The 25,269-nt window shown below is 39.8% G+C and overlaps 1 protein-coding gene across 1 annotated transcript in view; it reads right to left on the bottom strand.

Moving 5' to 3' along the window:
- SCAF8 (SR-related CTD associated factor 8) overlaps nucleotides 1-14,651 on the bottom strand; it is an 81,848-nt gene extending 67,197 nt beyond the window's left edge. The window contains 7 exon segments of the mRNA XM_079939043.1: nucleotides 7,330-7,383; nucleotides 7,386-7,394; nucleotides 13,029-13,075; nucleotides 13,078-13,129; nucleotides 13,132-13,311; nucleotides 13,313-13,459; nucleotides 13,462-14,651. Of these exon segments, the coding sequence (XP_079795169.1) occupies nucleotides 7,330-7,383; nucleotides 7,386-7,394; nucleotides 13,029-13,075; nucleotides 13,078-13,129; nucleotides 13,132-13,311; nucleotides 13,313-13,459; nucleotides 13,462-13,530 (558 nt within the window). The 5' untranslated portion in view covers nucleotides 13,531-14,651.
- Between the last annotated feature and the right edge of the window lie 10,618 nt (nucleotides 14,652-25,269).

The raw sequence follows: 25,269 nt of genomic DNA, 5'->3' as shown, positions 1-25,269 counted from the left end.
AACAACAAAGAAAAAAAAAAAACTGAGTAAGATAAAAGATTCTAAAAGATTTTGCCCCAAGCCTTTTTCTCTTCTTTTTCTACATCATCTCCCCCTAATCTCCATCTCTAGCCTATTCTCTAAGTGCTTGACCTATATCCAGCTGGTCATTTCCACCTTGAAGTCCCATAGACACCAAATCTTCAAGATGCTCAAAACTACAACTGTATTCAACAAACTAGTTACACTGTCTTTGGGTGGTTGAGATATGGGTGATTTCAATCCTCCTTCCATACTCTTTTATTCTAGGTGGGAAAAATGATCCCTCATCCAACCCACCAAATTATCTTCCTCCTCTAGTGCTTTGCTCCTCCTGATCTGCCCTATTAATGGTTGGTACCATATCATTTTATCTACACCGTCACTCAGCCAAAGCCCTGTGGCACCACCCTCTTCCTTATATCCAGCTCCCTATTATTACTAAATTTATTTTGCATTCATCTAGTCATCTCTTCCCCATTATTACTGTAGTTGAGCTCATCTTCTCTATAGTAATTTAACCTTCCTTCCCTCAATCTCACCCCTCATTGACCTGCCCTGTTCTGCAAAGATATTAATCATCATTCTAAAATACAAATTTAAAACTTGTGCTTTTATTAAAAACCCTTCAGAATCTCCATTCCCTTCTGATTAAAAATGCGGTCTTGTGCATAGTACACAAAGACCCTTCATCAGAAGACCCTTGCCTAACCCTCCAGCAGTCCTCCCAACCACCTCCCCTACCCAAAGCTGCCATTTCCTTGAAAATGATCTCTAGCCTTTGCCTTACACAATGTCTCCTCCATCATACTGTGTACAACATGATATACACAGAAGAGTATACACATACTGTTTATAAACTGTCTACACCACTACTCTGTATCATAGTATTCATGTCACGTTACGTTCTTACCCTTTGTGGTAGTCCATTCCCAACCCCACCCTATTAAAATATGAGCTGTCTGAGAAAAAGGACACAGGTATCCGATTAACCTGGTAACCACTCTGCAGAATACAATGCCTGCTAGATGGCAAATACACATAAATAACAAGGCTCAAAGGACCAGCCACTACTTTCCAGCATTCCTTCCAACCACTAGTTGCTATTACATTAGAACCTTTGCGGGTTATTATTGCATTCTAGCAATTTGAAAACTGTAATATAGTTAAAATAGAATGAAAAAATTGACAATCTTGAGGCACTAGCAAAATAAAGGAAGCACTCAGAATTATTTGGAACGACTCTCTGTTAACAGCTCTAAGATGCCTGAGATATCTAATCCTTTGATTTTGCAAATGAATCAAAGTAGTGACTGGGAAATTTTGTACTAGGAATGATGTGGCAGCCTCTGGCCTATTCCTTTGGGATATCAATCCTCTTCAGCTAAGTTGGTCACAACCCTTGTTCTTGTAATTGCCACCAAAGCAGAGAGAGGCCTCTAAAAGAGGTTCTGAGTTCTCTGACAAAATGGGAACAAGAATTTGGAAAATTCTGCCCAATAAGAGGAACTGCTATAAAAATAAAAACCACTTTTCTTGGTGTAGAAAAAACAAAGCCAAACATGTTAATAATCCTTACAAAAGCAGTCACTCGTATTTCAGTAAAGCATTGGGGGGGGGGGGCACTAACTGGTTTATTAAATGCTTACAGAAAAACTACCCAAAGCTATAAGTCATTTCAGCAACTAACATACAACATGGTAAAAACTCATTTTGATGCTTTTTATTCAAAGCCAGGCAAAAGATAGATACCTGCACATAGTTTTTAAGCTTTTATTAGGTAAATGCATATTAGCATTATCAGGAGACTTTCTCCCTATTTCAAGAAAACTACACAAGCAACTACTTTCACAGTGGTCCTTAACTTTGGGCAATACTTTAAAAAACATTCTTGGACTTCCCTGGTGGCGCAGTGGTTAAGAATCCGCCTGCCGACGCAGGGAACACAGGTTCGATTCCTGGTCCAGGAAGATCCCACGTGCCACAGAGCAACTAAGCCCGTGCGACAGAACTACTGAAGCCCACACGCCTAGAGCACATGCTCCGCAACGAGAAGCCACCGCAAATGAGAAGCCTGCGCATCGCAATCAACAAAGAGTAGCCCCTGCTCGCCACAACTAGAGAAAGCCCAAGCACAGCAACAAAGAACCAACGCAGCCAAAAATAATTAATAAACAAATAAATTAATTAAAAAATTTTTTCATTCATTCATTAAAGCAGTAAAGGAAGATTAGCTGATTTACTGTTATGTACACTGTTGAACAGCTTTTTAAGGATCTGTAATACATGTGTACTCATCACTAAATTAGGTCTGGGTTCTGTGCCCAATAAATGAGGTTTCTCTTCTCTTCCTTTAGTGAGTTAGTGTAGCTACACAATGAAAGCATCATGACTGGGAGACAGGAAGAAATGAACAAAGCTTTTAAAAGTTTGCTCCCTTTGCTGCATTTTTTATCAAGTTTTCAAGAAAGAACGCTCGCTCTGCAATTAATACGAAAAAAACTTTTAGTCCATCAGAAGTCACTAAATGTGGAAAAACAAGAAACGTTCATTTCCAGTACACACCCACACAAAAAAACTGAATGTAAACTCCAAGAGGACAGAGGTTTTTTGTGTGGGTGTGTTTTGTACACTTAAATCTCTAGAGCCTAGAACAGTGTCTGCACATCTGCACGTGGTGGTAGGTGCTCAAAAAACATGTTGAATAAATATTTTCACTAAGGCAGCTTTTAAAGTTATTTTGTTTCTGTTTTTGATGTTAAAAAGGCTTATAAAGCCTATAAAAGAATATATCTTCCTGCTCAATTATAATTCTGATTTGCAAGTAGCATGCTATTAACCAAGTTCTTAGGTTTCAGAGTGCAGTAAGGCCATAAGTGTATGGCCCATGGCCTATTTTTGTAGGCCCTCAAGCCAAGAATGGTCTTGCATTTTAAAAGAACTGTGAGAAACCAACAAGATTATGCAAAAGAGACATAAGCGGCCCACAAAACCTAATATTTACCATCTGGCCCTCTACAGAAACCGTGAATGGAGTTTCCATTCAAAAGAGAATGAAAGTTTTTTGAATATGTACTTTCACCTATGAACTGAATCTCTGCTACTAGAAACATATTTTTCACCTAAGACCTTCTCCATATCTAAACCTCTAAATTTTGCTTTATTTGATTTGAAGAATACTAAGGAAATGGTTTTTTGTTTCATTTCTCTTTTTTTTCACCAGAGCATAAGTGGTTATAATGCTGAGACTAATAAGAAGTAAAGGAGGATTAAAGTTAATTTATGTTTAATATTTTACATACTAAAACATTACAAAAACGGATGGAGGAAAAAACAAAGGAATACAAACAGAGAAAAAAAAGCCAAATTATATTTCAAAAGAATAGCAAGTACATTAAGGGAGAAAAAACTAACAAAGCAATCTTTGAACACTGCATTTTGACTATATATCCTCAGGCTAAAAAAGATGAACTATAAACAAATACTAAATTCTAGTTAATAGGTTTGTTTTCAGACCTATGGTTTAGAATTCTGCAACTACTTTCTGCATATTTTAGGACTGATAAAACAATAAGTAATTTTAGGATTGATAAAACAGTAAGTAAATATATTGTGGATAATGGGAACTAGTTTTCTCACTGTCAGAGAAAGGAACTACAGATTTGCAAAAGGGAAAGGCCAGAATGAACCCTACAGTGCTGGACTGTTATTGGAGATAGGATGAACTCATGGCTTTTTAGATAGGCAGATGGATAAACAACAAAAATGTGTGTGTGTGTGTGTGTGTGTGTGTGTGTGTGTGTACACACACACACACACACACACACACACACACACACACACACACACACAAGCATGTTCAGACATATACCCAATTTCTAGCTCAATCTGTTAACAGATAACCACCAGAAGAAACTAGGGTTCCTCAGAGAAATGGCTGATTCCAGAGCTGGGGTGGGAATATCTTATTATACAAGAAAGTAAGTACTCAAAAACTGATAAGCACATGTCACAATGACACAGGTGCCAGCCTGAAGGAGCCCTGACATCAAAACACCCCAATGAATAAGAAAAGAATCCTTGAGTTCATACCGATATGCATAAATACATAAATGGGGAGAAGGAAAAGCTCTTATGCACTGCCAATAATAAACAAACAACAGACTTAGAAAATCTGACAACCATCTTAGTCCTGATTCAGGCAAGAACTAACTGGATGCTAAAAAAAGAAGAGTGAAGTTTGATGTTAGGACTCCGTACTTCCACTGCAGGGGGCACAGGTTCGATCCCTGGTTGGGGAATTAAGACTCTGCAAGCCGCATGGAGTGGCCAAAAATAAATTAATTAATTTTTAGAAAAGATATCTGTCACAAGGGAAAAACAGTAATTTTACAATGGAGAAACCTTGCAGAAAAAAGTTAACCTCCCTACTAATGGGATAAATAGACATCATGTGCTTCCTGAGGACAAAATATTACTTCTGGATTATTCCTGCTAAAGAAGCATAACCTTAAACTAATCATAAAGCAACAGCAGACAAATCCATATTGAGGGAATTCTAAAAATAACTGGCCTATTCTCATCAATCATCAAAGGTCACAAAAGACAAAGTAATAACCAACTGCTCCAGATTAAAGGACACTAGACAGACATGACAAGTGAATGCAAGGTGTGATGTAGGATTTAGATTTACTCCTTTTATTCAGGACGTTACTGGTACAGACAGTGAAATCTGAAGGTCTGCAGACAACTGCATTATATCAATATTAATTTCCTGATTTTGGTAGCTGTACTATGGTTACATAAGAGAATGTCCTTGTTTTCAGAAAAGACAGTTATATTTAGAAGTAAAAGGCATTAATTGCAGTTTACTCTCCAAACGTTCAGAAAAAAAGTTTACATGTGTCGTTCATGTGTATGTCAAGAGAGAAAGAGAACAGGAAAGCAAATATGATTAAATTAACTAGATAGAGGAATCAGGATGAAATGTACATAAAAATGATCACTCTTGCAACTTTTCTGTAAACCTGAAGTCGTAAAAATAAAGTATAAAAAGGGGAAAAATAGTTAATTTATATTTGGACATTATACCAGCAAAAAGAATTGTGAAAAATCGAGTGATGGTTCTCCTTTACATCTCAACCAGGAGTTGAGAGCCGGCCCTTCCAGTCTCAGCTCTAACACAAAGCTGCTTTTCCTCGGTAAAATCACAATGGCAGGCCTCAGTTCCCTTGTTTGTAAAATGAAGACAGCACCTATCCTACTTTTCTCACAAATTAACCCTAAAGATCCACAGAAACATAATAATGGTTGCGGAAAAGAGGTGCATAAAACACCATATATTATAAAGTGGCTCACTTTTAACAATGTTTGGTAAACAAAAAATACTTCAAAATTACACAAGCCAGACATTTTTTTCACCATAGCAAGCAGCTGTTTTAGAAACTAGACATTTGCTATGTGTTTTGGTTTGCAAAAAATTTAACTTATTCAACATTCTTCTTACCATTTCAATAAATTCAAATACCTGTATCATTTTTTTTAACCATAAAACTTTACAGTATCAAAAACATTACTAAAGAAAATCATTAACCAGGACTCTGTCAACCTTTTTAAAAAAATTAAGATATAGCTGACATACAGCTTGTATTAGTTTCAGGGCTACTGGTCAATCTTTCAGATACTGTGACCCAGATTAAAAAGATTATATCATTTCCCAAGTTCCCAAGATCATAAAATACATGATCCAAACTTTTCATCCTTCACTCACAAGCCCCAAGGAATTAAATCAAATTCAGAAAATTAGTGTTTATAGAAGAGAGAAAAAGAGAGACACCAAATTTTTTTCATGCACTCAAATCAAGGGAAAGTTTGTTTCAAAAATAAAAATATTCCTTAATTTATCCTTCCAAACTCATAAGGGTTTGGTCACCACTTAAAAGTATTTTTTAATTGTTTACACATGGAGACTAATTAATATCTCACTCACAAAAGAAAACATCCTTAAAACTGTGTTCTCTAAAAACAGTTATGATTCCAAAATGCCAAATGGAGATTTAATACGACAATTTAGTTTAAAATAAAATAGGGTAGCTTGTCTTATTTCCCCGTTGTTGAAAATATAAGATCACATTCTTGTTTAAGAAGTCTACTTGCTCAATCCCACGCAGTTCCTGGCAAAGAAGCAAGCCCAGAGTCAGTAACGCCTGCCCAGCCTCACTAGCTCTGCAGCAAGGTCATTGCACACAAAGCTGATGAGGTGAAAGAAAAAGGATTACAAGAACATAAGCTCAAAGAGGGTATGCTTTTCGCTTGTCTTGTTTACAACTGTATCCCAGCAGACAGAAAAACGGCTGGTGTATGGTAAGCATTCATTAAGTACTGGTTAAATGAATAAACGAATGAAATCCTAAGTCTTTATAAAGTATACTAGTCAGTCTTTATAAAGTATACTAAGTTGCAGAATTATTTTAAAAACAAATTTGGCATACATTAAATAGCCACAAATGTCTTTTAAAAACATGAACAAATAATCTATATTCCCCATTCTGACTAAATAGAGTAGTGTCAAAGTTCCTAACGTATTTCCTGACCTACAGTAGATACCATAACATATTTACATACCCTTCCTTGACTCTAAAATATGGTGTATCAGAAACTGGCAAAGCAGAATTACAAAGACGAAATAAATGCATAAAATCAGAATCAGAAAGATCAAATGCATCATGTTTACCATCAAACTTAAGATAGAACTAACTCAGACAAGGAATCAGAAGCTACAGAAACATTTCTCACCAGCATTTATTTCTCATAATAGTACCACTAATAAAATCTGCTCCTCTATAATTAGAAAACCAAAAATTTGATTTAGTCTTGTTTTTCCATTACTACACAACATCTGTCAATGATCTGTTGTCATCTTATAGTTTGAAGAACTTCCTCAAAATATAAGATGTATTTTACTTCCTACCACCAAATTCAGAGATTTGCAATTTACTCACATTATATACATAAGTAATATTTCTTATACAAAAAACTATACGGAGCAGAATGCAAGTAAATGCACAAGAGTTTAGATATGATTTATACTCACTACTAAGCACAGTAACTTTTTTTTCACTTAACCTATTTTTTGTGAAAAATTCAACTTATTCCCTACATGTTCTCTTTCAGATTACCAACATACTCTAAGTGACAAACTTTATTCTGCTTCCCAAGTACTTCCCACATAATCAAGACATCATTTCACTACCAATTTAACCCTAAGTATTTTCCAAAGGGCCTGCCTTATGTGGGTCATAATCATCTTACTATGCTTCTTGTGTCCATGCTGCTGGAAAAGCAGTCTGTACAAGCAGGAGTAGAGAGGCACAATCCTGAGAGAGAGGAGTAGAGAAAGATGTTGAGAAAACAAAACCAGATAAAATGAGCTCACTTAAGAGCTCAGGAGCTCAGCCACTGTTCAAGGTCAAGATTGATTACATTCTCTCAAACCATTATGAGTTAGTTGTTGTCCAATAACAGGAAAACTGGCCCAGAAGAAATACCTAAAATTCCATGTACAAGCAGCAATACCAGCACTAATTCTAAGCCAACTATACTTCTAAAAAAATGGAGCAAGTGATCATAAAATATGACTATTTAGAAGACTGGGGAATACAGATGTCCCCTAAATGCCAATCAAAATTACTGTAACAAACTCAATGCTAGCCTAAAGTAGAACGGCTGAACTATATATATCTTATGAATTTCAATGTTGCCAAAAAATTTTTATATTTAATCCTGAATGACTGAAACACTCTCAGAGTCCCCAAAATCATTATTATCAGTCTCAATTATCCTTGTATTCTAAATTTTTTAAATTAGTTAAAAACACAACTTTTACCATATGTTGTTTTAAAATGAAAAACAAAGCAAAAAGGATTTGAAAATAGCATAATTACACAATATAAAATTTAGGATGGATTAAATCTAACTGGAACTTTCAATGGAATAGTCCCCTTCCCACTATCCCCTCTTAGTAAGAAGTGAAAATCATAAACAAATCAGAGTTTTGATTTTAAATTTCCCATCTAAACTCCTATACGCCTACAATGCCATAAAATGACCTTCAAAATAATGCTTATACATACTAAGTCCTCCAAAACATTAATTTCATATTTAGTCAAAGAATCTCCCAACTAATAGGGAACCTAAAAATCTCAAATCAATCATTTATTTCACAGAGGAGAAAACCAAATGTCCAGAAATGTTAACTGCCTTGGTCCAGGCCATTCAGCTACCTACTATACCATCAAGCTATCCATTCAAGAAATCTTTATTTAGCATATACTATGTACTAAGGCACTATGCTATGTACCAAGGATATGAAGCAATAAAGATACGTGGTCACTGTCCTCATGTAATTTATAATATGGTGGGAAAGATTACTGCTAACTACTTAAAATTGTAGTTATCACTAGAAGGAAAAGCACAGTGTTTTAAGACAGTTTAACAGGGGACCTAAATCAGTGATTCTCAACCATGGTCGATTTTGCCCCCCAAGGGGCATTTGGTAGTATCTGGAGACATTCCTGGTTGTCACAATGGGGGAGCTAGTGGGTAGAGGCCAGGGTTGCTGCTAAACATCCTGTAATGCACAGGACAGCTCCTCACAACATATAATTATCCAGCCCAAAATATCAATAGGGCCCAGGCTGAGAAACCTTGACCTAAACCACTGGGGGCACGGAGGGGTTAGTGAAGGCTTCCTTCCTTTATAACACCAAGACTGCTACGTCTTTAAGGGATTTTCACAAGGTAGAAACAAAAAAGATAGACTAATTGTTACAATTAAAACTCCCACTGGGGCTTCCCTGGTGGCCCAGTGGTTGAGAGTCCGCCTGCCAATGCAGGGGACACGGGTTCGTGCCCCGGTCCGGGAAGATCCCACATGCCGCAGAGCGGCTAGGCCTGTGAGCCATGGCCGTTGAGCCTGCGCTCCGCAAGGGGAGAGGCCACAACAGTGAAAGGCCCGCGTACCGCAAAAAAAAAAAAAAAAAAAAAAAAGACTAATTAAAACTCCCACTGGAAAATCAAAACAGGAGAGAAAAAGGAGAGAGAGACTTCCCCCATACATGAAAAAGAAAAGAAAAAGGCAACGTTTTATAGCTACTTCACATAAATTCCCTTTCCTGAACCACAAGGGGAAAATATAAAAACAAATTTCACATGCTTTTATTATTCCCGTTACCTTTCCCACTGTTCTCTACCAAACCATGCCTACTACTAGATATCGGTGGAAAGACTGTATTAAAAGTCCTGTAGTTAACCAAATGAACACTCTGGATACAAACTTGGAAATGGAATAAAATGAAGATGGGATTTCACTATTGATGTGAAAGACAAGGCACAGAAGAGGAAAATGTACTGGGTGTTAAAGTGACTCTGGAAAGGGCTACATCCTGAAACAAAGAGTAAGCTATCGGACTAACCAAAGGATCCTAAGAACAAAAGACACTAAGAATTTAGATATCCTAAAGATGAGTAAAGAATTTAAGAACCAAGGTAAATTCAAAAATTAAACTGCAATAGTTTTCCTGATACATGCATAACAGATTCTTATAATGCATAAGAGATTCTTATATTTTCCACATATTATTTTAAGAGTTCCTATATTACTAAAATGCCCTCTCCAATTAAGTTATAATTTTCTAAGGAAAAGGTCCTGTATTGCTATTCTCTTTTCCTTCTTTTCAAAAACAAAAACCCTACCACAATAACCTCCATACAGGAGGAGTCTTACGGACACAGTACAAATATGTAGCTCACATAAAATTGCTGCATTCCAGTAATCAACTGTGGTCCTAACGTAATCCACAGATTTAAACAGATAAAGATGAGACCCTTTCCACTGAGGTGAGAACTCTAAACCATCATAACAAATAAATGCCACCATCTTTGAGCAGCAGTAACTACAATACCTTGTAATGATGATAATTCTTCTGGAATTAACCGCTCAGGTCAAGCACTGACCGTTAGGGAATCTTATATTCCATCCTGGACAAATTTTCTTTCATCATTTCAGAACTGACATTAGTTCTGAAAACTTTTATCACAAGGATGATGCTTAACTGGAAATTAAAGTTTTCCCACAAAACTAGCACAATGAGCACTTAAATATCAGTTCTTGAGCCTCAATCTCATTTAACTCATGATACGTACGAGGGATTTACCACCTAAAGGATCTTCTGACAGTGCATTTGAAAACGGGGTAGGGAGGCACAAAGCCCCTTTGAGAAAAGGGTTGGGGGGGTGGAGGGAGGCAGGGAGGCAGACACGCCATCATGACTCGGACATATCCTGCAGAAGACCCCACACGTTCAGACTGAGACTTAGCCACTATCTGCAGATTAAAAGCCTACATTCTGAACTTTAAAATCTCTGGCACATTCCTGTTTTCAAGCCAAGATCTGCTTGCTTGTCTTTTTTTTTAATCTTGAAAAACCTGATAATTAGCAAGTTATAAAAGCTAAGCATTTCTTATTTTAAACATTATACATATAGAGCTAAATTGTGGTGCCTTATCAAGCAAATGGCACTTCTTGACAATTCAGTGCTTCAAAGATACCTTTAAACTTGCCAGAGAAAGTTCTGTTGGGCTCAGCCCAAGGATAGATGCCTTTAAAAGCCAAATTCACTGCAAGTAAACATTCTAAAACATCCTTTTCTCCTAATCCTGTAACTCAGATTCCTTTTTCATTTTTGCACTTTGCAACGTGATTTAATGGAAAAACGTCATTACTGAACTATTTCCCACTATATACTTCCTTGCAACAACAAACTTTTACTACATCAGCAAGTGTTATAGATATCCACAGAAACTATATTCAGAAATCAGAAAAAAACAGGATGATGTACTTTCAGTTTAAAGCAAAAAAAAAGTATATTCTTCTGAATCTCCTTCAAAATCTATTGCCCTTCCTCAATTCTATGACTGTTAACTGCTACAATTTTTAAGCCAACCCCATTTTCAAATATGGTGAAGTGCGAACGTATTAGTAAATAGGAAGTTAAAAGATGTTTTAAGGTCTCTGAAATACGTAAGGGGAAAAGAGAGAGTGCTACATAAACTAAAATGAGAATACTACCACAAATCTCAAGTTCTTATGAAGATTAGCTGAGAGAAGAGTTGAAGCATCAAGCCAGCCATTTAAATGTTAGACTCCTTACCCTTAACATCAATGCTAAAATGAAAAACCAATTGTTAACACCTGTAATCCACCACGCTTTACAGTGACCAACCACAGTGTACTAACCACTTGTTTGTATCTACCACATGGCAGGGAGGGCTGGGAATGGAGGACGGTACATATTAGGAACCCCCAAGATAAATAGGAGAGGCACCCAACAAAAAGGTGTAGGGTAAACAAATAATGGCAAGGAAATAAGAGAAAGGATATTTTTTATAATTAAAAAAAAAACACTTTAACATTCTCTTAGTGCTATAGCACCACATGTAGCAAATAAGGCTACAGACCTGTTGTTTTTCCCCCCTGCAGAGCCATGAAACTATTAGCAATAAACTGGAACATATAGTATTCTTACTTTTTATTCCAGATTTTAAGGACAAGAGTATTGTGGGGTGGAACCAAATTTTATAATCTGACCCAAATTATCAGCTATAAATCCATAAAAAAATGGAAAAGATTCCCAAGTCTACTGCTCTAATTTGTATCAAGAAGCGGTTAAAAAAAAAAAGAAAATCCAGTATTGAAAAAGAAAATCCTTTCCAAAAAAAATGCTTGCTTTCATGTAACTGTGTCACTGCTATCTAGTCTAATATGGAGAGTTTAATTCACATATTATCTAACTTTTAGCCTCTTTGCTAAGTTTCCAAAACGTCAATTCTAGGGAGGGAGGGAGAAAAGAGGGACGGTGGGAGGGAGGAGGAAACGAGTTTTCTCCTTTTGGAAAACAAAATTGTAAAACAGCTTTTTAAAGTATTGCCCTGTTCAGAATATCACTATTATATTACTGAATGGAGTATTAGCATTTCCACATGAAAAGTTCATAAAATTTATATAAATTTAGTTAACATCACATTAAAATATTGTTAAATAAGTCATACAGGTAAGGATAACTCTGGTTGTGTAGATATGTACTTGTTAAATCCTTGTTTAATGTTAGCATTAAGGTCTATTCCTACCGGAGTTTTAAAAGATTTTAAAATATTTTATCAAAACTTGTCTCCCTTCAGACTAGTGAACTCAACTAAACAGTGAAAACTGGACACCTGCTTGTTAAAAATCTAGCCCTATATACGACACGTGAAGGAGCCCGTGGGAAATGCTTCTCCAGCATCTTCCCTCTGCATGCACAACTCACCCTGCCTGTCTTTATGTCGGATGATGAGAACGGGGGGGGGAGTAAGAATAGGAGAAATTGCAGCATAATCTCGCCTCCCGATCAACCATGCCCTTAGCTTAAGTCCCTAGTTGGCAGGTTACCTAGCCAACAATATCTCAATTATAAACAAACACTACTTGCAAGGTGACCACAGGTTATCACCCCTGTAGGTGCTCTGCCTGCACTACCCCCGATAACGGCCTGCCTCATTAAGGACCCGGGAAAGGTCTGGGCGGTGATGCCCGGCCTCCAGTTAAAATCCCGCAGGCCCAGGAAAGAGATGGGCGGGCCAGGCATCGGCGGAACTGACCCGGAGAGACCTGCCGTAAGCCTCCGGGGGAGGGCCCAAGCGGGCCTTCCCTCCAGCCCCGCAGCCACTCAGTACTCTGCTGGAGACACCGGAACCTCCCTCCGCCCCGGGGCGGCCCTCTTCCAGCCCTCCGCCCACGGAATCGGGGGAGGGGCGCCGGGGCAGAGAAACACCCCTCCCCCACGGCCACAGCTAGGCCGCCACTCGCCCCACCCTGAAAAGCACTGCGGGCCAGTGCCCACCCTCCCGCAGTGGCCTCGTTCCGGGTTGGGGGGAGCGTGGGTAGCAGGGGAGGCTAAAGTACAATACCAACCTCGCTATTGAAGGTTTTCACAGCCTCCATGTTGTCGGTGCGGAGGCTCGGAGCCCGGCGGCGGAAGAGGCGGCGGCCACTGCACTGGGTGGGGAGAGCGAGACGGGGGCGGCAACGCGGCTGCGAGGAGGGGGCGCCGGCGGGAGGCCGGGCCGCTGCGACCCCGGGCAGGAGGGGAAGGGCAAGCACCGGCAGGGAAAGGTTCCCTTAGGGGCAGCGAGGCCCCGGCATGGCCGCTAGGGCGGGCGGAGCGCCGGTCCGGGAAACAGAGGCGCTGCCGGGGCTGGTTGGCAGCGGGCGGGGGAGGGGCTGGGCGCCTTCTCTTCTCCGCCCCGCTCGGTCTCGGGCTTCCACCCCCTAGCCCGGTCCCCTACACTCTCCACCCCCTTCTTCCTCTTCCTCCGACAGGCTCCTGTTTCACCTCCCCGCCGCTCGGGCCGTAGGAACCAGCAGCGCACAGCGAAGACGGAGGAGGAAGCGCTGGCAGCAGCGGCTGCGGCATCCAATATGGCGGACACGAGTCGGGCCGCGCAGCTCGGAGATCCGCGGCGCCTGCCAGCGCGCCCCCTGGCGACGGGACCGCGCAGGCCCGGGCCGCCGCGCGGAACCATCGAGCACGCGCGGGCCAGAGCGTCGCCGCCAGGAGGCCCCGCTCATCTCGGCTCCCGGGGTCCCTGCCCCTCACCCGCACCCCACCTCCTCGCCGCTGCGGGAGCGAGTGCTGCTGCCTCTTGGAGCGCCCTTGGGGCCACTGCAAAGCATTGCTCTGAGAAAATCCCAAATGTCCCTCCGGCAAGTTTAGGCAATATACACGTTTCCGTTGTTTCCATGTGGCTTGGCCCCTTTACATGAGGTTTAGTTGCTTTTCAGAACTTTACTGGACGTTGGCCTAAAGGTTAACAGCCGGAAAAGCTCCTAGTCAGCCACTTATTTGGTAACGATGTGCCCAAGCATTTTAATAGCGTCGGGAGAAAACGTTGGAAACAAAAGCTTTGGATCCGGGCGGGGGCAGGGGGACGAGGGAAGCACGCCTGCAGCGAGCAAGCAGCTCAGTGCAGGAAATGCACGCTGCATAAAATCCGGGGGGGACCGGCGTGGTCTAGACAATGAGTGCATTTGTCTGTACAGCGGGAAGCCGTGCCCAGAACGCACAAGATTTCCATAGGCGAAAGAACCCATCTTTTATGAAAGATGAATTATTCTAACGGAATTTTGCCCTAGGTTTAGAGGCAGAGGATGAATACCGTTTTCCTAGATGAAATAGATGCTGCTAGCAAAACGCCTTCTCTCTCACGTCGTGCAATGTAAGATAACCGATACCAAATTCAAAGCGAGCATTTAAATTAAAAGTTAGGGGTGTATCACTGAACCCCAAACACCACTGTCGTCTTACTGGGAGTCATTTTTCAGCAATCACTTCTCCGAAGTTCACTCAAAGGAAAGGGGGGAAAGATGACGGCAGAATTTTTCTCTAGAGGATTGTTGGAATCAAGGTACTAATGTAAGAGCTGAGCCCAGAACCGTGTGAAACTGGGGAAGGCAGGCGCCTCTTGACATTTTAGGGTCTGCTTTTTAGAGCCTACTTCATTGACAGCTTTAATACGGTGGCTGGCTACTTAGAAGGTAAAACGGATAACTTTTTCGTAAGAGCTTATATGTCCACTTTCAAAATCTCGAATGTGTCACAAAGTTCATAGGCCAAGCCATTGTGATCTCTTGCCAACAATTGCAGTAGCCTCCTAACTAACTGGTCCCTGTCATTCATCCTCCAGACTCTAGCCAGAGGGGAATTTTTTAATACACAAATCAGATCAGGTCACTCACTTGTTTAAATCTTTTTAAGACTTTCCCACTGCACTTCAGATATTATCTTAACCTCTTATTATGGCCCGAAGGTCCTACCTATCTCAGCTCACACTACTTCCCCTGTCCTCTTTACTCTGGTCACAGTGGTCTCCTTTGTTCCTTGACAACACTGAGTGCTTTCCTACCTAGGACACTTGTGTGCCTCTGCCTTCTGGGGTGCTGTTGGTCTCGTTCTTTCCTCCTGCCAGAGGTTTCTCCTAATCAGTTCATCTACAGTAGCATGCTGTGACTTGCGGAAGTACCCACTCAGTTCTGCTCATGCCAGATTTTTACCACTCAACATTTGCCGCTCTGGCCTATGAGGGATTATTTATTCAGTCATTCATGAATGAATGTTGACCGAATTACTTAGGCCTGAGAGATTAAGATGCAATACAAGCTAAAGAATTATATTTAAAAAAAAAGAATTAAATCCATTGTTAACATATTACAGGACTTGATTTCATATAGCTTCCATAGCCAGAAGGATTGCAGAAGGCGTATTTTGACCAAGGGATGGAAAAGAAAAATAAGATAGGCAGAGGACAACCTAAGCACACTCTTTTAGTGAGAAGGAAGTAAAGCAAGAGGAAAAGTAGAGAAACGTTAGAGGAGGGTAAAGGGGAGTCTGGAGGCCCAGTGCAAAGAGTAAATGCAAAGTTTGTGCACAACTACACACACCTCTACGATGTGAACATGTCAATGCCCATGTGTGTAGTTTATGTATGTATGTATATTAGGATTCTGATTCCCAGGTAACAAACCAATTCGAGCTAGCTTAAGCATTAAAGAATTCACCATTAGGATGCAGATTTTTCTCCAAAGTCAGGAATGCAGATGGGCCTAAGGAAGGCACCCAAACCAGAATTTAGAAAGCCTAAAGCAGCCTTATCTGCTTACCAGCTTGAGTTTTCCTTCTGTTGCTTTATCCACTCTCTGTTTTACTTAGTGGGATATGACTGTCGCTCCTGGTTTTATAGTTCTAAACATCTAGAGGACCTGACTGATAGCCTCTCCTTCCCAGTTCCAAAGTCCTTAAGAGGAAAGTAAGGAACTGGATTGACCCAGCTTGGATTAGGTGATCATCACCGAGAAACTTAAGACCAATAATTCATTTTCTGAAGAAGATTAATGTGGGAAATAGCGGGCAGGAGTAGCCCAGCCACTGGAAGCAATATTCCCAATTGTGAATTATGAAACTCACATTCCAGAGTTTATGGCATTCTCTTCCAAGTGCAGTTATCATTGGCCTTTCCCCTAGGACTTAATCATTTGGGGAAGTAACTCATAGGCTCTAATTCAGCCGTAACCAAGTGGTCAGAGTCAAAAACAGTCTGAAGCAGCCCTCGCCATAGAGCTTTCTGAGATGGTGGACATGTTCTATATCCGTGACGCCCAATTCAGTGGCGCTAGCTCCGTGCCACTATCATGCATGTGAACTATGGCATGCGCAACTGAGAAAATAAGTTTTTAATTTTATTTCACTCTAATTGGCTCAAGTTTAAATATATGCTAGTGGCCACCACATTGGAAAGCAGAAGTCTAGCTAGAGAGGACTTAGTCCCATCGATAGGGCACGTCCTGGATAAGGGGAGTCATTGTGAGGTGGCAGTAAGCAAAAAACAATGATCAGCCATCAGAAGTAGCTATATATGTATATGAGTTATTTTTAAACAAGGGCAAAAAACCTGGAGCACTATCTAAACCAGAACTAATTTCCATCCAGTGAAAAAAATGAAAACTTGAGATGCCTCAGGAAACACTTCGGGAATGGTTTAGTAAATTAGGACACAGAAACAAAATGGAATATTATATAGCCAATTACAATGATTAGACTGTGGGAAACAATACAATGGTTCTTCAAAAATCAAATAGAATTAGCATATGATTCAGCTATTCCACCTCTGGATTCACCCGAAAGAAAGGAAAACAGGGACTTGAGCAGATATCTGTGTACCCATGTTCATAGTGGCGCTTTCACAATAACTAAAAAGTGGCAGCAGGGCTTCCCTGGTGGCGCAGTGGTTGAGAGTCCGCCTGCCAATGCAGGGGACACGGGTTCATGCCCCGGTCCGGGAGGATCCCACATGCCACGGAGAGGCTGGGCCCGTGAGCCATGGCCGCTGAGCCTGCGTGTCCGGAGCCTGTGCTCCGCAACGGGAGAGGCCACGACAGTGAGAGGCCCGAGTATCGCAAAAAAAAAAAAAGAAAAGTGGCAGCAACCCAAGTGTCCATTGACAGGTAAATGGACAAACAAAACAGAATGGGGTATACGCATACAATGGAATATTATTCAGCCTTAATATGGAAGGAAATTCTGACATCTGCTACAACATGGATGAAACTTGAAGATATTATACTACGTGAGATAAGCCAGTCACAAAAAGACAAATATTGTATGATTCCACTTATATGGGGGACCTAGAATAGTCAAGTTCATAAAGACAGAAAGTAGAATGGGGGTTGCCAGGGGAGAGTGGAAATGGAGAGTTAGTGTTTAATGGGCATAGAGTTCATTTTGGGAAGATGAAAAAGTTCTGGAAATGAATGGGGATGATGGTTGCACAAGAGTATGAAAGTACTTAGTGTCACAGAACTGTACACTTAAAAATAGTTAAATGGTAAATATTATGTTATGTTTGCTTAATCACAATTTTTAAAATATTTTTAATGGTTAGAATAAGACTAGAAATACAGGAAAGGGAAAATGCATATGTTAGCCTATTAAATACAAAAGAATACAAAACAAACTTAATGTATTGATATTTTAGTTTTAAGAGTATATATGCAAAGATTGAAAAATGATATAAAAAATAAAGATAATTCTATTAGGGTGCTGGGATTGCAAGGGTTTTTTAAAAAATATTTTTGCCCCATTTCAATAATTTGGTAATTTTGTATCTTATTGTTTTATTTTATTTTTTTCTTTTTGACCCCACCATGTGGCTTGTGGGATCTTAGTTCCCCAACCAGGGATTGAACCCAGGCCCATGGCAGTGAAAGCACCAAGTCATAACCACTGGAGTGCCAGGGAATTCCCAATCTTATTATTTTAAATGAGCACAGTATAACTCACCAAACTTGATAGTGAAACCAGGTATATTTCCTGAGAGAATCATAAGATGTTAAAGGTACAAAGTAAATATTTTACTTCCACCAGCTTCACTTAAATTAAGTAGGAATTTTGAGTTTGGCAGATGTGTTTTGTTTTCTGTTAAAGAAGTGGTTCTTCAAATAGCTAAAGGTAAAACAGCACATGTTATCAGTAGTAGTGGTCAAAGATTTAAAAAAAAAATCTCTAAATTTCCAGGCTTTGTAGTTTGAATATTGATTTAAGCTTAACCTTTGCCCCTCAATGAGTAAACCAACAGATTCGTGTCTTTTTCCTTCACAATGAATCTTTCCTTACTACTTACACACACACACACACACACACACACACACACACACACACACACACTCCTGACCCAAAGTATATGCCCAACCCACAGACACAACCTTCAGTTGTTCCCCAGACTTTCCAAATGGACATAACTTCAAGTTGCTGGTGAGAAGGAGCTGTTTCGCCTGCCTTAAAGTTTTATGCAGCTATTGTGAAATGACAGAAGAACTTTCTGACTATAGGAATTTTCATTCATTTCAGATCATTGAAAAGGAGACCAAATTATTTTGTTGCAGTACAATGAGAGAAGACTCAGGGTATGATGAAAGAGGTCATATCACCCAAAAGGTATTTTCTTATATCCCTAAACTCTGTCTACCTTTCTGCTACAAACAGCTGTTATAAATTGAGGGCACTGTGCTAAGTGGCATCAACGAGGCTGTCCAAATAAGGCCTCACATTTTGACAATACATTGTGACCACTGTATTCCTCATATGTTGATGGATTAGTAACTCAATTTAATTCATCCAGAGTAGATCAGAGCCTCATGGACAAACCAATAATAACCAAACACAAGATACTGACATATGCCGCCCAGAATCCAAGTTTATTGATTTACTATATAATATATCTCATTCAAGTGACTGGAATTCTCATGTCTACTATTCAAGGCAAAGTCTTCTACACCAAGGTAGCTGGGAAACGAATAATCTGACAGTTGCTTTGAATTATTAAATTGTAAAAAGAAACTTATAGTGACTAGAACTTTTATATCCTTCCCCCTGATGTATACCCAAGCTTCAGTGCTCCTTTTTCCTACACCATATTGAATAAACACTGCAAATATCTCTCTGATACCTATTTTGTTTTTATGCTAATATCTTTTGGCTCAATCTGAAGCCTATAATAAGACTAGCAAAATCATGGCTTTCTGAAGATTTGAGTTTATTCCTTATATGTTAATTTGTATAGATTTTAATCTAAGTCAGAAGGTTTCAAGGCACTTTTTAAAAATCAGTTTTGGGTGTTTTTATAGTCTGAATTGTGTCTCCCAAAATTCATATGTGGAAGTCCTAACCCTCAGTACTTCAGAATGTGACTGTATTTGGAGACAGGGTCTTCCCTGCATCCCAGCTTGAGATATGATTGAAAAATAAAAATTATATACATTTAAGGTGTACAAGGTGATGTTTAGATGTATATTGTGAAATGCATACCACAATCAAGCTAATTAATATATCCATCGCTTTCCACAGTTACCACCTTTTTTGGGGAAATGAAAACACTTGAGATCTACTCTCTTAGCAAATTTCAAGTATATATTACATTATTATTAACCATAGTCATCATGCTGTCTCTAGAACTTATTCATCTTATAACTAAAAGTTCATACCCTTTGATCAATATCTCCCCTCTCCCCTGACCCCCAGCTTCTGGTAACAAAGATTCTACTCTCTGTTACTATGAGTTTAACCTTTTTCAGAAAAAAATTCCACAGATAAGTAAGATTATGCAATATTTGTCTTTCTGTGACTGGCTTATTTAACTTATAATAGTGTCCCCCAAGTTCATCCATGTTGTTGCAAATGGCAGGATTTCCCTCTTTTTATTTTATTTTTTGAGCATTCTTTTTTTATATATTTTTAAAATTGAGGTATAGTTGATGTACAATATTATATAAGTTTTAGGCATACAACATAGTGACCCATTGGTTGTTCAGTAGCATGTTGTTTAATCTCCACATACCTGTGAATTTTCTGGTTTTCTTTGTATAATTAATTTCTGGTTTCACACCACTGTGGTTGGAAAAGATGCCTGAGATGATTTCAATCCTCTTAAATTTATTAAGACTTGTCTTGTGGCCTAACATAAGATCTATCCTGGAAAATGTCCCACATGCACTCCAGAAGAATGTGTATTCTTTTGCTTTTGGAGGGGATATTCTGTATATATCTGTTAAGTCCATCTGGTACAACATGTCATTTAAGGCTGACGTTTCCTTATTGATTTTCTGTCTGGATGATCTATCCACTGATGTAAGTGACATATTAAAATGCCCTACTATTATTGTACTACTGCCTATTTCTCCCTTAAGTCTGTTAATTTTTGCCTTATATATTTAGCTGCTCCTATGTTGGGTGCATAAATATTTACAAATGTTGTATTCTCTTGTTGGATTGACCCTTTTATTACTATGTAATGCCCATCTTTGTCTGAGAAGCCCTGGGTTAAGATTTTGTTTTATTGTTTTGTTCTGCTTCTAATAAGAAGAGATAAGAGAGCTATGTAAAGTTCAAAAAGTTCTTAACGATCATATGCCTGTCATGTTATTTTGACTTACTTCACATAAACTGTTTGTAGAGAGGAATGGGTTAGTAATCAAGAAGAGTTATAAAAGAGAATTGAGTATGAAGGCAGAAAGAATTCGCATTCAAGGCATAAAATGGTGGTGAAATGGAATCTAATCTTATCCTCTGGGTCAGGGAGGACTTCTGGAGGTCAGGACACCATGGTGCCTACTTTAGGAACTATAGCCTTAGTCCCTTAAATTCCAGCAGACTGTTGACGCTTTAAAATGATGAATTTTTGACAGAATGACAGAGCAGATTCCTAAACACCTCCATTGCACAGCAACTACCAATACTCATTAAAATATTTAAATTTTCTTTTTAAATGTATTGCTAGGCTGATAAAGAGTAAAAGCAGTCTTAGAAGCCAAAAAAAGTAGAGGCAGAAATCTAGAGAAATAAGGAAGCACTGTAATGGCAGAACACCGCCAATCCCTGGTGTCACTGAGCTTTGATTTTGATATGTACATAGGACATGAGATGGCCAAGTTATGCAGTCTTTTTAATTTAAATAATTAAACAAATAACACTATATTAGTTTTAGGTGTACAAGATGATGATTCGATATTTGTATATATTGCAAAATGAGCACCACCATAAGTCTAGTTAACACCTATCACCATACATAGTTACAAAATTTTGTTTTTTCTTGTGATGGGAACTTTTAAGATCTACTCTCTTAGTCTTATAAAAAGAACCTTGTACAAAGCTAAGTGTCAAAAGGGAACCATCAGCAAAGTGGTTAAAGTGTAAAGGGAAGAATAAAACAAAAACAAAACGTGTTGGCGGATGAGGGAGGAGGGAGCGGCACAGAAATTCCTGTATCAACATCAGAACTGAGTAAAGAGAGGGCAGAAATTCCCACAAGAATGTGTAACCACAAGTCAGACCTCATGCATGTTTGTGGTCCACTTCATAATACCTGGGTGATGCAGAAAACCTCAAGCAAAGGAATTATTTTTAATTGGTACTGGGTCGGCATGCCTCCAGGCAACTGAAAATACAACTGCAATTTTTTTCTGGGGGTAAGTGACTTCAACCTAACCTTCAAAGAAGTTTGACATATAAAGGTCTATTGAAAATGAGATTATAATTAAACAAACAAATAAATGAACAGGAAAACAAAGCATCGTGAGTGGGAGCCAGCAGAAACACAAGACAGCAAAATCAGATCATCCAAAAGTTTAGACGGTAGAACTGACAGATTCAGGGGACAAAATTTTTAATAGGTGCCTGGGAATATGTTGGGCTAGGTTATTCAGATCAGTCCCATTACTGAAAACCACAACAAATGCTGGCTAAAAGAAAGAAAAATATGAAAAGCGTCGAAAGCGCTGAAAACAGGGCAAAACTTAAAGAAAGTGAGAACCAGAGAGACCTCGAAGTTGCTTCTGCCTTGGGTGCATCTTCCATCCCAGACAAACTTGAACTTTGGGTTTTGACAGCCTTCTGGGGTAAAGGGGGCAGAAATCAAAGCCTGGGAGCCCCCAAGTTGGAAAGTCTAACAGGAGGGTCTCTTTACACTGGGCTAGACCTGCAAAGGGTTACAACCCAGGATTAGGGTGAAACAGAAATAAACTCACATCTCTCTCCACCCAGGAGACTCTGAGAAAATTTTCCTTGTCTAACAGAACAAGAAGAGAGGGGAATAGCGAAAAGTATAACACAGCCTAGCCTTTACACGGATTTGCAGCTCAAAATCATGTTACCTCTAGCCCTTAATGTAGTTCAAAGAGTTCCCGGGCTAGTAGTGCCCCTAGGTCAGCGGTCCCCAACATTTTTGGCATCAGGGACTGGTTTTGTGAGAGACAATTTTCCACAGATGGAGCAGGGGTGGGGTGCTGAGAGGGTGCAGGGCTCGCTCAGGCAGTGATGCGAGCGAGGGGGAGCGCCAGATGAAGCTTCGCTGGCCTGCCCACCGCTACTCCCCTCCTGCTGTGAGGCCCTGTTCCTAACAGGCCTCGGGACAGCTACTGGTCCATGGCCCCGGGGTTAGGGACCTCTGCCCTAGACAACTAGGAGAAGGAAATACACGTCCTCTCTGAAATATTGGTCCTTCCTTTAAGACCTTAAGGAAATCCTGCAAATGAATCCTTAAGGGAAATGAGTGTATTTGTTTCCCATTGCTGCTGTGACAAGTTACCACAAAGTTGGTGGCTTAAAACAACACAAATTTATTGTCTTACAGTTCTGGAGGTCAGGAGTTCACAGTGGGTCTCACTGTGCTAAAATCAAGGTGTCAGCAGGGCTGCATTTCTTCTAGCTGGAGGCTCTAGAGACGACATTTAAAGATTATATACCATAAATGAGAATCAGCAGAAAAGACAGATGAAACATACATTCATACATATATACATCATAAACCAGTTAGATTAATCACAGGAATATAGGGTTGGTTTAACATTAGAAAAATTCATTAATGTAATTCACATTTTAAGAGATTAAAAGAGGGACTTCCCTGGAGGCACAGTGGTTAAGAATCCGCCTGCCAATGCAGGGGACACGGGTTCCATCCCTGGTCCAGGAAGATCCCACATGCCACAAAGCAACTAAGCCCATGCAGCACAACTACTGAGCCCACACGCTGCAACTACTGAAGCCCGCGCTCCTAGAGCCTGTGCTCCGCAACAAGAGAAGCCACCGCAATGAGAAGCCCGTGCACTGCAACGAAGAGTAAAAAAAGAGAGATTAAAAGAGAAAAACTATATGACTGTTTCAGTGGATGCAAAACAAATGCATTTGATGTGATTCAATATCACAACTAAATAAAAACAATATTAGATTCCAATGGCTGCCATAACAAATTACCATGAATGTGGTGGCTTAAAGCAATAATTCTCTCACAGTTCTGAAGGCTAGAAATAAGAAATTTAAATGTGAGCAGGGTCAGGCTCCCCTCAGAGGCTCTAGGGGAGAGTCAGTTCTTGCCTCTCACAGCTTCTCCTAATGTTTTTTTGTGTTTTTTTTAACATCTTTATTGGAGTATAATTGCTTTACAATGGTGTGTTAGTTTCTGCTTTATAACAAGTGAATCAGTTATACATATACATATGTCCCCATATGTCTTCCCTCTTGCGCCTCCCTCCCTCCCACCCTCCCTATCCCACCCCTCTAGGTGGTCACAAAGCACCGAGCTGATCTCCCTGTGCTCTGCGGCTGCTTCCCACTAGCTATCAGTTTTACATTTGGTAGTGTATATATGTCAATGCTACTCTCTCACTTTGTCCCAGCTTACCCTTCTCCCTCCCCGTGTCCTCAAGTCCATTCTCCAGTAGGTCTACATCTTTATTCCCATCCTGCCCCTAAGTACTTCATGACCATTTCTTCTTTTTTAAGATTCCCTATATATGCATTAGCATACGGTATTTGTTTTTCTCTTTCTGACTTACTTCACTCTGTATGATGTTTTCTGACCGATGGTGACATCACTCTGATCTCTGCCTCTATCCACACCTGGACCTCTCCTCTGTGTCTGTCTGTATAAAATCTCTCTCTGCCTCTCTCTTCTAAGGGTACATATGATTGCATTTAGGGCCAACCCTGATAATTCAAGATAAAGTCCTCTCAAGATCCTTAACTTAATCACATCATTTGCCATATAAATTAATTTTCACTCTTGCTGTGTAATGTGATATTCACAGGGTCCAGAGATTAGGAAGTAAATATAACTTGGGGGGAGGGGACATTCTTCCAGCATACCGCAAAACAAACCACAAACGAATTGTAAAGGACAGCTTCCTTAACTTGTATTTTAATCAGGATCTTAAAAAAATAGCTACAGCTAATATCAAACATTCCTTTTAAAAACAGGAATAAGAATGGATGTCCATTATTACCAGTTGTATTCTACATTATCCCAGAAACCCAAACCAATGCAGCAAGACAAAGAAATAAAAATTCTAAGAACTGAAAAGAAAAACACACAAAATATTATTTTAACACAACTATCTGAATATAAAGCTTTAAAAACATCTACAGACAAGTTATAGAATTATTAATAGTTTAAGAAAATTGCATTTCTTTTTTTTATTTTGGCCTCCCCGCACAGCTGGTGGGAATTTTGTTCCCCGATCAGGGACTGAATCCAGGCCTTCAGCAGTGAGAGTGCAGAGTCCTAACCACTGGGCCGCCAGGGAATCCCTGACAATTGCATTTCTATATGCCCATACATGGAAGTTATATTAGTAACTGTAATTGATTACAGAAATATTTACCAAGTAAAATAGCAACCAAAATATTGGGCTGGCCAAAAATTTCGTTTGGGTTTTCTGTACGATCTTATGGACAAACCTGAGCGAACATTTTGGCCAACCCTAGTAGAAGGCGTTGTGCTTCCTCCTATGATGGAATACTGGTACTGCACTGGCCTTTTATAGTAACAACTAGAGAATGTACAAAACATAAGCAACAATTGTTTTCAGACATTGGGCACTAGACAGAGAAGGATAATAAAAACGGTATCCCAGCAACACGTCTACTTTCTTCCTGGTGGCTCTTTCTGGACCACAGGTGGGGAGGAGGAACCCAAACAGAGCATGAGAGTCTTACTGAGTTGAGGAGACAGAGATCAGATTTTGGACAGGTGGCTGGAATTTGGAGGACAGGATGCTAGAGCGGAGAGAGCTATGTGGAGAAAGGGCTCCAGGGACTTCCCTGGTGGTCCAG

Source organism: Stenella coeruleoalba, assembly GCF_951394435.1.
Source record: "Stenella coeruleoalba genome assembly, chromosome: 12".
NCBI classification, from domain to species: Eukaryota; Metazoa; Chordata; class Mammalia; order Artiodactyla; family Delphinidae; genus Stenella; species Stenella coeruleoalba.
The sequence above is the reverse complement of the archived record's forward strand: the minus strand, read 5'-3'. Positions and strand labels throughout refer to the sequence as shown.